This window comes from Bidens hawaiensis, unplaced genomic scaffold (assembly GCF_021521415.1).
Source record: "Bidens hawaiensis isolate Kalapana, Puna unplaced genomic scaffold, B.hawaiensis_p1.1 tig00037807_1, whole genome shotgun sequence".
Lineage (NCBI taxonomy): Eukaryota > Viridiplantae > Streptophyta > Magnoliopsida > Asterales > Asteraceae > Bidens > Bidens hawaiensis.
This window is the reverse complement of record NW_027505507.1, coordinates 129016-143256: the sequence shown is the minus strand read 5'-3', so window position 1 is coordinate 143256 and position 14241 is coordinate 129016. Positions and strand designations below refer to the sequence as shown.

The following is a 14241-nucleotide window of genomic DNA, read 5'->3' as shown; positions in this document are numbered from 1 at the left end:
GTTTTATAATTATGAATTTATGATCAAGTTATATACATTTTTTGTGGTTTACTCATTAGAGTATGCTCCACGTTAAAGTGATCGGTCTACCTTAGGGCCTGGTAGATAAATATTAACAAAACTATAGTTATGGTAGTGATTGGGCCACATGCGCATATCCATACACTAGATTCATAAGAGTGGAACATGCATGTCTATGTTCAATTAAATAATGCCCTTTTAAATAAACTTTTATTATTCTTTATGTCCCTTCCATTCACAAAAAATAAGAGATGAACATAGATTGTTAAATGTAATAAATCCTTATAATTTTAAAATAACGAAAAGTATAAAGAATCGGATGATCGCCTTGCTTGCGATGCGCACATATAATGTATATATATATGAACCTCGGGTGGACAAAAGTGAAATTGCACTAATTTTCACGTTATTTTACTAATCTCTTGAAAATAACGTTAAAAGTGACGAAAGGTTAATCAGACATCATGTGATGGCGTTGATAGCCGAAAGGCAAGGGTACATGCACCAATCGGCGGTGTCTCGATGGTTGAGTGTTATGTGTCTTATTTCCAAGACTTGATGCAAAACTACTATCGAGTTGGGGGTCTCACCGGAAGCAGCCTCTATTCCTAAAGGATGGAGGTAAGCTATTTACATCTTACCCTCCACATACCCTACCATGGCTTTGCTATTGGTGGGATATACTGAGTACGTCGATGATGACGATGATGATAAAGAATCGGATAAAGTGGGTAATCTGGAAGGCATGATTTACCAATTAGGATGTGAGTGTTCTTATTGTTTAATCAGATGGTTTGCAATAACAGGGCTAGATTGCTAAACCACTTCAAGAACTGGCAATGCAAACTAAATGGTCAAAATACCAAAACACAACTAAACCATCAAACACAAGACATACAAAAATAAAATAAAATTGAGGCAGTGGATACGCGCTCTTATACATGATCCGTTTATACATAACGCTCACTTGGTACAACGGTACTGACAAGACCACCAAACAGAAATTAAGGTAGTAATTTGGTTTCTCACTCATGCACTCAAACAACAATTGTACAATGTCTTATACGTTTTTCATTTATACAATCTCTCGCGATCCAAAAAGGCGACAACTTTCTCAAACAAAAACTTGCTAACAGAAAACAAACATTGGTCGGTAAAATATGCAAAAATCACATGTTTTGCAGTCTGTTTCCTTGTAATCAAATGGAGTTTTACCTGAATAAATCCATTTAGATGTAAATTTATGCTTTTGATTACGTTAATCAACGATCCATAAAAGTCTTCGGTTAGCAGGAGGGGCTAATCCAGGAATATCACGAAGGTCTTTGTTGTTTGGATGAACAAGCTGCAATTTAGAGAGCATGGCATTATATATAAATTAATAATTATGTCTTAAATATTATTTAGTTATTGTGCAATGACGAAAATTATGATATTAGAAGTAGGAATGTACCTTCACAATAATAATAGATATTACACCAACCACAGTAAGGAAGAGCAAAGCCATGATGCATCGATCAGTTGCAACCTACATAGCGAGTTTAAGTGAGCAACTAGAAAGAACAAAAAAAAACAGAATATTTAAAAAAATAATAATAAATAGGGCTGTGTATGGTTTAGAGATTGACCTGCCTACCAATTTCCTTCACTAATTGAGAAGCTTTCTTGATTGAAAAATGGATTGAATCAAGTTCATTAACAATTCTACTCATTTGCTCTGTCTGAAAATGGCCAATAAGAATTATTCTCCACATGTTTTAAAAAAACAAACGATTCAATACGGTAAGATAACAATATAACATACTTGTGCTTTGAGTGCTGCTGCAGTCTCGGTTCCTACATTTATCGTCTCATGAACAACCTGTTAAAAACATGTCATGAGCATAAATTAACATAACTATAAACAAAACATGACATGGATATTATTGCATTAATATATTGTTTCTACAAGATACTAACCTTTTTTGACCGTTCAATAACTTGGTCAGTTTCATCCATCATTTGATGACCATGGTCCATTAGTTGCTGATTTGTCATAGCTGAAATGTTAAAATAATCGCTTAAGTGTTACTGGTAAGTGGCGAGAGGAGATGAAATATAAATATTTTTGCTGATTAAATTGGTACCAGGTTCTTACATGAGGCTTGTAAGCCGTTATCTTCTTCAAACCCTTCAGCGGGCCCACCAAAGAGATCGACACGTTTATTTTGAATGTTGGTTGCATATCTAGATCATACAACAAAACACACAAATGAATCATGATGTTAAGTAATGTGCACATGAAAACTTTAGGACTTACTGTTTTTTCAGTGCAACGTATGAATTCAACTCTTTGACCTGGATAAAAGTGGAATATGTTAATCATATACAGAACAATTCACTCATGTGTATTGTAGCACAAACGATATTTGAAATGAAACTGCACCATTGATTGTTTCTTCTCATTCAGTATCTTGCTGGTATCAGGATCAACTGTTTGTTCTAATTCCTTGACTTCTCTATCAAACTCTTTAATAAGCCTGGATACAAAAATCAGGTACATTAGTCATTACATTAACTTATAAAAGTATGTAATTAAGCTACAGAGATAATGGTAACTTATCAAATAACCAAAAGTTACCTTTTACATTCCCGCATCTTTCCAGTGAGTTCTTCTAACTGCCTACTTTGTCTGCTTGCATCTTTGATCTTCTCAAACTTTTGAAATCCATTTCTGTGTCAAAATTGATTCACAATTTTCACATTTAAAAGTTTTAGGCTTAATGAAAAACAAAACAACATCATTCTAATAACCAACAATTCTACTTTTGTCTATCTAAACATTATGCATTACAGCATAAACTTCTAACACACAATAGATGGTTATAACTTATAATTAACTCTCATCAAACTAAATGATGAGGAGCTCATCCATAAGTTAGTAGACTCTTAAATGGACCAGCTTGACAGGGCTGAAAGGGCCCAAACTTTAAAGAAGGCATAACTTGAGCTATGATCGGAACTACGGGGCCTATTACCAGTCAACGGAAAGGTCTCGACGAGCCGGACCTTGTGGAAAAGCTGTCAGGCCCATTTAAGCACTCAATTCCACCAGAGGAGAGTTCTTCCCCAAGTTTCGCAACATTCTAACCTTTCCAACTTCTAGCTGTCCTACGTAATTTATACCATTATTTAATGTAATACTTTCATGTTTCGATTTTCGTTTTGTCATTTCGTAAAAGGTTTGCCAAATTTAGAAATCTCGTTTCAGCATTGAGAATTCAATAACATTTCTATTTCTTTGAGAATTATCTCTCTTTTACTTCTTATCGTTTCGGCTTATTGACTTATTGGTTTTTTCAAAAGGCTAGGATTTTTGGTTTTTGCCAAACACTTTTTTAACTTATTGTGTTTTGAAAAAACCAATACGCCAATAAGTTGTTTTCAAACTCAAATCCCACACATGCTCTAAAGAGCATTCGAGTTTTCCGCAAGCTCAGGCACATCAAATTAAACATCTAACTTTCTCTATTTTCCCAATCCTGTTAACCCTAAGATCTAGATTCTACTAAGTAACATAAACATACATCCACATTATTATTATAAATATAATATCCACTTCTAACAACATAACAAAATTCAAATAATAATAATAATAATAATAATAAACTGCTTACGAGAGTGCTCGAAATATATCAGCAATCTGTCCGTCAATCTCGGCAAGCTCTTCGCTAATGGCCGCAATCGAAGAGGCCATGATTCAAGTTATGAAGTAATTAGATCAGAGCAATGCGGGTCGGATATATTACAGATCTGATCGGAAACTGCAGAGTGGAATTTGAATTATTAATATTAATAAGTAGATCTCTGCAGAGTAATTGTGTCTGAGACAGACAGGTAATTGTGAGCTGTGAATTAACGACTGCTTTTGTTCTTCACGGACTTAAATTTGTTGTACTCTGTGCACTAACTGTTGTACCAAACCGAGGCCCTAAGTTTCGGCCGTTTAAACCGGTGAGTGGGCCCATGGACCGACTAGATGTTTTACGTTTATTGGATTTGAATTATTTTATTTATTTTTTAACCGGAAAAGTCCTATTACCCATAAATTCATAACTGTGAAAACCTCCTAACACGTTTACATATAAATTGTGAAATAGCAAACGAAATTTGGATTAGGTTTATATGTGTATATATATATATTTATATATATATATATATAGTATTATTTAAGAACTCTAAAAAAGTCAAGAACTCTTAGAAACCCTTAATAACCAAACATTTTTAAAAAAAATTTTATATATTAACATTATTTAAGAGTAGTTTTATCATATTTTATATAATTTTTTTTTATTACATATATTAATCACAAGTTTACATATATGTAAAATTTATGTACTAACAAATTTACATATGTGTCAAACAAAACATAGATATGTATAAAAACTAATTTTCAAAATTGTAATTGTAGATATAGATATAAAAAATAACAAAACTAATCTCAAAAAACATTAACATAGAAATTTTTTTTATAAAAAACATTAGTTTTCAAGGATTCCTTCAAGTTCTTAAATAATTTTACAGTTCTGTAATGATATTCATCTTATATATATATATAATGTGTATGGTGACGGACTTAGAAAACTTAGATATGAACCGATTTGTGATGAGTTTTCTTTCTCATAGTTAATGTATTGCACAGATCATTAACTTGGTTGTGAAAGATGAATTAGTTTTTCCTCAAATAAAAAGTTTTAACTAATGCTTTTTAAAAAATATGTTACATGATGTTTTTTGGGGTTAGTAGATATATGTGTATAAAAAATAAAACTTTTTGTTGCGAAACGAGTTTACGATTTTTGTAACTGAAATGAGAAGTACCTACTAGATGAAATTTGACTTGATAAATCAATATGAACATATAAGCTAATCGCGAGTACATTCAACTATTCAAGAATCAAGACTAAAAGAAAATGACCAACAAAAAGAATGCTTTACTCAATAGCCCAAAGGATTGTCATCAAAGGCTTTCCATGGCCCACCAACACACCTTTATGTTCTCCACGCAAAGCTCTAACTAGCTATGTAGTGTGCATTATAATTCTCACTATATAAATCCTTTTTAAGGGTATTAGTTTGTTGGTAGTAATGTCTTTTTCAAATGGTTATGACACTTATCAACCCTTCTTTACCCGAGTTCGAACCGGGACCCAAGAGATTTTCTCAAAATATTTGCTACATGTGTGGTTCAAACTCTGATACATCTCTTTTGCCTCACAGTTAACGTAGCTAACATTTGCCAAATGAACCAAGGATTAATGACGACTCTCACTATATAATTAATCGGATTTTCTTTTCATAATACTTTTGTTGTGCATTACACTTTGCCAATCAAATTCTCACACAGCACATGTATAGAGAGAGGGTGTGCTTAATACGTAACCTTTTTTAAATAGCGAGCTATGAGAGCGTCATAAACACTTGTTCATTGAGAAGGTTATGGATTGTGTGTCACATAACATAACCGCCTCATATATCATACCTACAAGTTTTCTTTTCTAGAAAAACCTTTTGATTCACGGTTCCATAACCCCAATTTTGATTTTTAAAAAAAGGTATGATGAGTTGAGGTAAAGGCTGAAAGCTTAACCTGTGTGGCCAAGCAATTTGTTAACTGGTAGAATACCTTCTTGAGCCTGGTTTATGATTTGCTTAAGCCTTGAAGTGTGGGGTTGGGGTTTATCCCACATTGGTTACTTAAAGAAACAAAAGGGGTGGAAGTTATTATATAAAGCAAGCAGATTCATGTCTCAAAATCATGCAGCCATGCAATGAACACAAAAGCGAAATATTCTTTCGCCTTTTACTAAAGAATACCGTGTGTTTGTTGTAAATAGTGGCATATGCCAATTTTTGGAGTCCCTTCTAACCAAGGGCTCCAACCAATTTTTTTAGTTCAATGTTTCACACATTCCAAATGATCAAACTAGATATATATTTGAACCCGAGTTTGAGCCAACTAGTTTAACCTTTGTCTAAAAGTGAGATTCAATCGCTTGGCTATTTTCTATCATCTAATATCCATAGATATCTTTTGGCATCCTCGATGAAATAACGACGACTTGTTATACAGGGTTATTGTTAACTTATTCATGATCCATATTTCATTCCTTACATACGAACACAATTTGACTAAATTCGAAATTATGTTATGGCATCCCTTAGACAATTCAGGTTTAGTAGCTATGCATTTAAATCATTTTCTGGTTTTTTCTAGTTGTAGACGCTTGGTTTACCTTATTTCGAGTTATGATTTTATAAGACAACTTACGACATAACAACGAATTGGTGGCTGTAAACAACAAACATTAGTTTCAAGAAAATCGAATGCAATATTAGGCTATTAGCAGTCCCATTTACAACACTTTAAAAAATGCATGTCTTTTTTTATTTACATCAAAGACAAGGGTTAGGCAGAATGAGGAAAAACATATTAACTTATTCTGTTACTTTCTTCACAAACTGTTGGAGGTCCACTAGTGCGGGGTTGAGGTTTCGTCCCACATTGGCTGCTTAAAAGACCAAAGGGGTGGAAGCTGGGTTGGCAATTGGGTACCTGTTAAAGACACGATAAGACATGTTAATCAAAAAAGTGTGGTATGTGATTTTTTTATTTTCTTAAATAATTAAAATTAGTAGACTAGACTCCCTCATTATCCCTTATTGGTACACAAAACTTAAAACTGCCTTATAGTCATGACATATAAAGTAGTTAAACTAGTCAGGGGCGGATTCAAGGGTTAACTACGGTGGGCCGTTGCCCACCGTCCGCGCCTGCCAGAGTGTCGTATTTACAGGTATGTCCAGTATAAAATGAGTTGAAAATCAGTCGGTGCCCACCGTCGGTCATCACAGGTGGCTGAACTAGAGAGAGAATACGAGAGCGCCAATGAAGAAACACTAAGTGACCCCGGCAGATTACGGATAATCTTAGGGTCAAGTAGATGTTTCCCACGAGGGTTTGGTCCGCCAAAGATGGTTATTCTTCTGATGACCTGCAAAACAGACACCGTGAGCTCGTCACTGAGAAGGGGGGGTACCTCCTTGTGACCACCCTCCGGCGTGAGAATCAGACTAGATTGCTCTGAATATAAATGTATATTAATAGAAATAGCTAGAGCAGATAAAATATGTGATGGTATAAGATAGTATATGATGATAATCATACCGTTCCAAGGTGTTGGAGTATTTATAGCCGAAGGTAGGTTTCCAAGCAGGTACAGCCAGCTGTATAATATTCCTTTTCTACCAACTGTGGGCTACGCACGTGCCGTGCTGGTGGTTGGTGGGTAGGCAGCGGCTGATAGTGACATGGCCGGCTGTGTACTATTCCTTTTCCACCAACTGCAGGCTATGTACGTGCCACGATGAGGGTTGGTGAGTAGGCAGCGGCTGATGGTGACATTAAGTACTAGAGCGTGCTGCTCGTCGTACTGTTGTCAGTGAGCTGTCACCCTGTGATTGGTTCATGGGCTGCTTTGGTCAGATCTTGTCTATTTTGTCCATACCTTGGCAGGTATAGTACAAAAGATCCTCCAGAAGCGTACGGACTAGCTCATTTGGGCGGGAGTATTCCCGCCTTGCTCATTCCTTCTTCAGGTGACATTACTGAATTATTGAGAGTTAGTGCCTTGTGCGTGTAGCCTTGCTATTAGTGCGGGTAGCCTTCCCTGATGGCTTGTATCCGCAGCTGCGGGAATAGGCGGGGTACTTCACCATTGGGAGGCTTTTCCTGCGGGAACAGCTTGCGTACTGCGCGTAAGGTCTTCATCTCTCTGAGCATGGTGGGTCCTGCGGAACCAGTTGGTCTTTGCGCAGACGTCCCTCTTCAAGGTGAGTCTTGCGGGTCCAACTGGGCTCTGCTGGGACCTACCTCTTCAAGTCCCCCCAGTCCAATGTTCTTCTAATGAATTGTTAATAAGTGAGGTGAACTTTTAGACTTAAGCAAAGGGTTTTGAAAAGGGTTTTTAGTTTTAAGGTTTTCCGTGGGGATTCTTCCCGCGGTTTTCCTAATGTCACGTGCAGAAATTCCTGACTTTTCTGCTTGATCTTTGGGTATGATGCGGGTAGGTGTGTAACCTCCTCGCAAGTCAGGAGCGTTGAGTTTCACTTGTGTAGATTCTCCACGAGGTTTTGGTAGTTTTAGACATAGTGATCAATTATGTTAAACAACCAATTCCATCTTGGAGCTTCAAACAATCTGGTTCTCAACGTTCCCGCTATGCGGGGATGTTATTTCCCTTTCCACAAGCATGGCCCAGAAGATCCTTCTTGGTTTTAATTCCCTGCAAGTGCTAAGTATGTGAAGGGTTTCGCCTTGACACTGTACCCGCACTCGTCTTATAGTTACTTGACTTCCAAGGTATTCTTGGCTTCAATTCCCTGCAGGTGCTAAGTATGTGAAGGGTTTCGCCTTGACACTGTACCCGCACTTATCTTACGGTTTCTTGGTTACCAAGGTATTCTTGGCTTCAATTCCCTGTAGGTGCTAAGTATGTGAAGGGTTTCGCCTTGACACTGTACCCGCACTTGTCTTACGGTTTCTTGGTTACCAAGGTAAGGGGGTATAGTCCATCTTATTTTTGAATCTTTGAATCTTTTTGACTTGCTTTATAAACGTTATATGACTTGCTCATGCATATTATAGTTTAATTTGGCACTTGTTTTGCCTCATAAACAATATATGATTCGCTCGCGCATACTTTAGTTTAACTTAGCAATTTTCCAAGTGTTTTGGGTAAGTTAACCTTTCAACGCGTGGTTGTCAATAGGTTAGTGTTCAGTTTCCTCTATCATGATTGTGCAGGTAGGACCGTCACTTTCATTTAGTGGGATGACCAATCTTCACCTATAACTGACCTGCGTGAAGGTTTTCCTCATCTTTTCCTTAGAAATTTTTGCCGTTTTGTGTTTATGCGGGTTTTGCCGCCTTCCACACGCAACGACTTACTTCCCCACTTAATTATGCGGTGAATACCAGCATATCAGTGTTTTGAATAAGTTAACCTTTCGACGCGCGCTTGTCAATAGGTTAATGTTCAGTTTCCTCTATCATGGTTGTGCCGGTAGGACCGTTACTTTCATTTAGTGGGATGACCAAACTTCACCTATAACTGACCTGCGTGAAGGTTTTCCTCATGTTTTCCTTAGAAATTTTTGCCGTTTTTTGTGTTTATGCGGGTTTTGCCGCCTTCCACACGCAACGACTTACTTCCCCACTTATTTATGCGGTGAATACCGGCATATCAGTGTTTTGAATAAGTATAAAGGTAAGGCTATCAACACAATGTGAAAGGAGAATCATTTCCATTAGAAGTGGCTCTAGGCCTTTTCTTTATAAGTTTGGAATTGATCTACATGTAACATTTGTGTAATTGAGCTCCATTCCATGTTCTTGGGATGGGGGTGCCATCGAGCCTTTCGAGCCGGTATGCGCCCTTTTCCAAAACTTCTTTGATAATGTATGGCCCCTCCCAGACGGGGCCAGCTTTCCTGGGCGTTCTAGGTTCGAAGCCTCGTTGTTACGCAGTATGTAGTCTCCGACATTGAAGTTGCAGAGTTTTACCCGCGTGTTGTAGTACTTTTGCATTTTTCGCTTGTAGTTCTCTTCACGCGCTGCGGCTAAGTCTCTGTGTTCTTCGGTTAGCATAAGGTCTAACCGTCTTTCCGCATCATTGTTTTCTGGCTGAATCAAGACCCTTGGTGAGGGTAAACCAATTTCGACCGGGACCATGGCTTCAGTGCCATAAGTGAGGCTGAACGGGGTTTCTCCCGTACTGGCCTTTTTCAGCGTTCTGTTTGCCCAAAGGACGTGTGGAACTTCGTCCACCCAGCCGGATCTGTGTTCCAAGAGTCTTTTCTTTATGCCGTCGACGATGCTCTTATTTGCTCTTTCCACCTTACCATTACCCTGCGGGTGCGCCACTGAGGTAAAGGTGTGGGTGATTTGAAGTTCTTCCAGCCACTTTTGTAGCTTCTTGTCAGCAAAGTTGGTGCCGTTATCGCTCACCAAATTCTGGGGAAGTCCAAAACGACAAATAATAAATTCCCAAATAAATTTTTTGATATGTTTTGCAGTTGTTTGGGCTAAGGGTTTTGCTTCTATCCACTTGGTGAAGTAGTCGATGGCTACCACTAGAAACTGAACGTTCCCTACTGCTGTGGGAAATGGGCCTGTCACATCGATGGCCCACTTCTGAAATGGCCATGAAGAGGTGACTGGAACAAGTTCATTCTTCGGGCGATGCGTGTTGGGTGCGTAGAGTTGGCAAGACCTACACTTTCTGATGTATGCCAGCGCATCCGTATGCATCCCCGGCCAAAAGTATCCCGCGTTGTTTAGCTTAGCTACGACAGCGCGTGGACCTGCGTGTACTCCACAGATGCCCGCGTGCACTTCCCTTAGGAGGTAGCCAGCATCTTGGTTGTCCACGCATCTTAGGAGTGGGCCAAGAAAATTACGTCTGTAAATGTCACACCCGGCCCTAAACGGCGGAAACAGCCGGGCGCGCGCGAGTGGGAATTGATAATCAAGCATGGGTCATTGCAAACATTCAAATAAATTTTCCATTGCGCATGAAATGTCTAGTACAAAATACATTACATTGTTTAGAATTACATATAAAAACATCCACATATGAAAAACGTTGAAGATTTCCGCGCCATATCCCCTTACACGGCGAGAACAACCGCGCGTGAGGAAGGGATAGAACTAAAATCTTCCAAAAACCATTTTTATAGATGTTCTGCGTGAAGTGCTCTAAGTGTGACTCCTTGCGCTACTAATTATCACCTGAAAGACACGTAAAAACATTTGAATCAGTATAAACTGAGTGAGTTCACAAGTTTTGGCGACTTGATAAATCGTATTGCATCATATCCTTGATAAAACCATATTGAAACATATTTCTGATAACACCATTAAAACATATGCTTGATAAAACCGTCCCGCGGGTTACGCGCGGACATTTCTGAAAAACCGGGCTCGTCCATGCAAAGTGGCGCTGCCACTACGAGCTAAAACAATACCGTCCCGCGGGTTACGCGCGGACGTTGTGCTCGGAAAACTAGGCGCTCGTCCGTGCAAAGAGGTGCGACCCCTACGAGCGGGCTTTACCAGTAGTACTACCCCATGACCATACTAAGCACTCGTCTATGCAAAGAGGTGCGACCCCTACGAGTGGGTTGATCAAACACAGTAGTCCCTACCCTTAGAGTTCCACTGACGAGTGATTACTGTCTAAAACTTGCGCACTTACATTGAAAACCAAGATAAACACCATGAACAGATAATCGTTTGCATTGCTTATAAATGTACCATGATAAAACATAATTTAAACACGTGTCCCTCGCCCCGAAAACAGTTTAAAAACAGTGAAAATAGGGGCTGTGAGACTCACCTGTGATTCTTGTTAAGTGATGGTTTAGAGAGAGATTAAACGAGATTCGGGTTTCCTGATGTTAGCCTCGGAATTGGAAGTCTAGAATATGTTTAAATAACAAGAAATATGTATATTAAGATCAAGAAATCGAAGAATATAAGGGTTGGTCAGGAAAGTAAATCTTAAGACTAAAGTTTCGGCTTACCTAGTGATGGAAACGGAACTGGAAACGGATGCTCGGGAGATGGTTAGTGCAGAATTACAGGTTTAAGAGAGGAGTTTGAAGTGTGTTTGTGTGATATTTTTATTCAAGAATTGATACTTATTTATAGGCAAATTCAAGGGAACACAATCCCTTGATTTAGGGGATTGAAATCTTATCATATTGGGTGTAATGATGACAAGGTATGGGGTTTATTATTATTATTTATTTAGGGATGGGGGTGATGGTCCTAGGGAGTGGTTATAAAGATTCTGATGGATTTGACAGTACATGCAGGAATGTGGTTGGTGAGAGTAGGTGCGGCTGACAGCTGACATTTCGTGTTACAGTATACTTTTCCTGGTACTGTTGTCAGTGTGCAGTCAAAAGGTAAAAATCTCTGAAACACGCAACTGGTTCATTCTGGGCGGGGGTAATCCCCTTACATCTGAAGAATAGACTAAGTGTTTTGTGCGTGTAGCCTTGCGCGTATAGCCTTCTGCGTGAAGGCCATTTCTTTGAACGTTGTGGGTTCGGCGGCTCCAGTTGGTCTTCGCGCAAGCGTCCTTGTAACGAATCCTGCGCGTATCACTGCGCAGGCGTCCTTATAAGGAATCCTGCGAGTCCATCTGGCTCTGCTGGAACCAGCGTTCTCAGAGTTTATTAACAGGGTGAACTTTTGGATTTAAGCGAGAAGGTGGTTGGTTTCTGTGCAGACGTTCATGCGTAAAGGGTTTAGTTTTAAGGTGTCCCGCGGGGATTCTTCCCGCAGGTGTCGCACATAACTCCTTTTTGTTTGATGCGGGTAGATGCGTAACCTTCTCGTAGTCAGGGACGTTGAGTTTCATTTGTAGATTCTCCATGAGGTCTTGGTATTTCAACATAGTGATCAGTTATGTTGAAGTCAATTCCATCTTGGAGCTTCAAACAAACTAGCTCTCAATGCTCCCGCCATGCGGGGAGGTTAGTTCCTTTTTCCGCGCGCGCGCATAAATGATTTGATTATTGAAGAGGTATGCACCCGCCTTAGCATCAAGCGGGGCGGCTAACCCATTAGACAAACGACATGAAATTAAGTTATGAAAACACAAAACCTGTGCGCGTGGCGCACATAACATATACCCTCGCTGATCCTAACATGGCGCGCATCGCATCCGCGCATGGCGCATATAACATATGCCCGCGCTGATCATAACATGGCGCGCATCGCATCAGCGCATGGCGCATATAACATATGCCCGCGCTGATAATGGCGCGCATAACATTCACAATCTCCTAATAATTAGGTTGATTACTTGGTTTATGGGATTGGGAAATTACCGGGTGTTACATTCTCCCCCCGTTAGAAGAATTTCGTCCCGAAATTTAGGAGGTGTCGCTGGTAGGAGCTATTCTTTGGAAGAGGTATGGGTACTTTTTGCGCATTAGGTCTTCTCTTTCCCAAGTGAATTCAGGCCCACGCTTTGAGTTCCATTGAACCTTTACTAACTTGATTCGGCCTCTTCGCAACTTTTGTTCTTTCCAATCGGTTACTGCTATAGGCTTTTCCACGAAGTGTAGCTATTTGTCGATATGAACCTCGTCCAAAGGTAAAATTAACGTTTCATCAGATAAACACTTCTTGAGGTTGGATACATGAAACGTGTCGTGAACTCCACTAAGTTCGGCGGGTAAACGGAGTTTATAAGCAACTGGACCGATCCTTTCCAGGATCTCAAATGGTCCGATGTATCGCGGATTTAACTTTCCTCGCTTGCCGAAACGGGGGACTCCCTTCCATGGAGAGACTTTCAAAAGTACTCTATCCCCTACTTGAAATTCCAACGGTTTTCTTCTCACATCTGCATAGCTTTTCTGTCTGTCGCGCGCTGCCTTAAGGCGATCCCGTATCTGGAAAATTTTGTCCGTCGTTTCTTGGATCAATTCTGGACCAGTCATTTGCTTGTCACCCACTTCAGCCCAACACAGTGGGGACCTACACTTGCGCCCATACAAGGCTTCAAATGGCGCAGCCTTGAGGCTTGTGTGATAACTGTTATTGTATGAAAATTCAACCAATGGGAGATGAGTATCCCAGCTACCCCCGAAATCGATTGCGCACGCGCGCAACATATCTTCTAATGTTTGAATGGTTCCCTCGCTTTGTCCATCCGTTTGGGGATGATAATCCGTACTCATGTCAAGACGAGTACCTAAAGCCCCTTGTAACGATCTCCAAAATCTTGAGGTGAAACGACTATCTCTATCAGAAATGATGGATACCGGAACTCCGTGTTTTGAAACTACTTCTCGAATATACAATCGGGCTAACTTTTCCATCTTATCGGTTTCCTTGATCGGCAGGAAGTGTGCTGACTTAGTTAGCCGGTCTACAATAACCCAAATCGTGTTGTAACCCCCAGGTGTCCTTGGCAGTTTGGTAATGAAGTCCATGGAGATTTGTTCCCACTTCCACATGGGAATTTCTGGCTGTTGAAGCAACCCTGACGGTTTCTGGTATTCAGCCTTCACCTTCGAACACGTCAGGCACTTACTGACATACGTCACCAATACAGCGCTTTAACATCTTGGTACATCTTATCTGCGCCAGGATGTACG

General features: G+C 39.6%; 1 protein-coding gene and 1 non-coding gene across 2 annotated transcripts; one reads left to right on the top strand and one right to left on the bottom strand.

Annotated features, from left to right (window-relative positions):
• Window positions 1-922: 922 nt before the first annotated feature.
• LOC143613612 (putative plant SNARE 11) lies at window positions 923-3852 on the bottom strand. Its single transcript, XM_077087277.1, has 10 exons — window positions 3678-3852; window positions 2642-2734; window positions 2447-2540; window positions 2321-2358; window positions 2159-2247; window positions 1981-2060; window positions 1826-1882; window positions 1650-1742; window positions 1475-1549; window positions 923-1366 (listed from the first exon to the last, which is right to left on the bottom strand). The coding sequence occupies exons 1-10, from the start codon at window positions 3755-3757 to the stop codon at window positions 1280-1282; spliced, it is 786 nt and encodes a 261-aa protein (XP_076943392.1). The 5' UTR covers window positions 3758-3852; the 3' UTR covers window positions 923-1279.
• A 1970-nt stretch (window positions 3853-5822) lies between these two features.
• On the top strand, window positions 5823-5938 carry LOC143613624 (U5 spliceosomal RNA). The gene has a single exon (XR_013150151.1). It is a non-coding gene; the product is annotated as a U5 spliceosomal RNA (small nuclear RNA).
• The last annotated feature ends 8303 nt before the right edge of the window (window positions 5939-14241 follow it).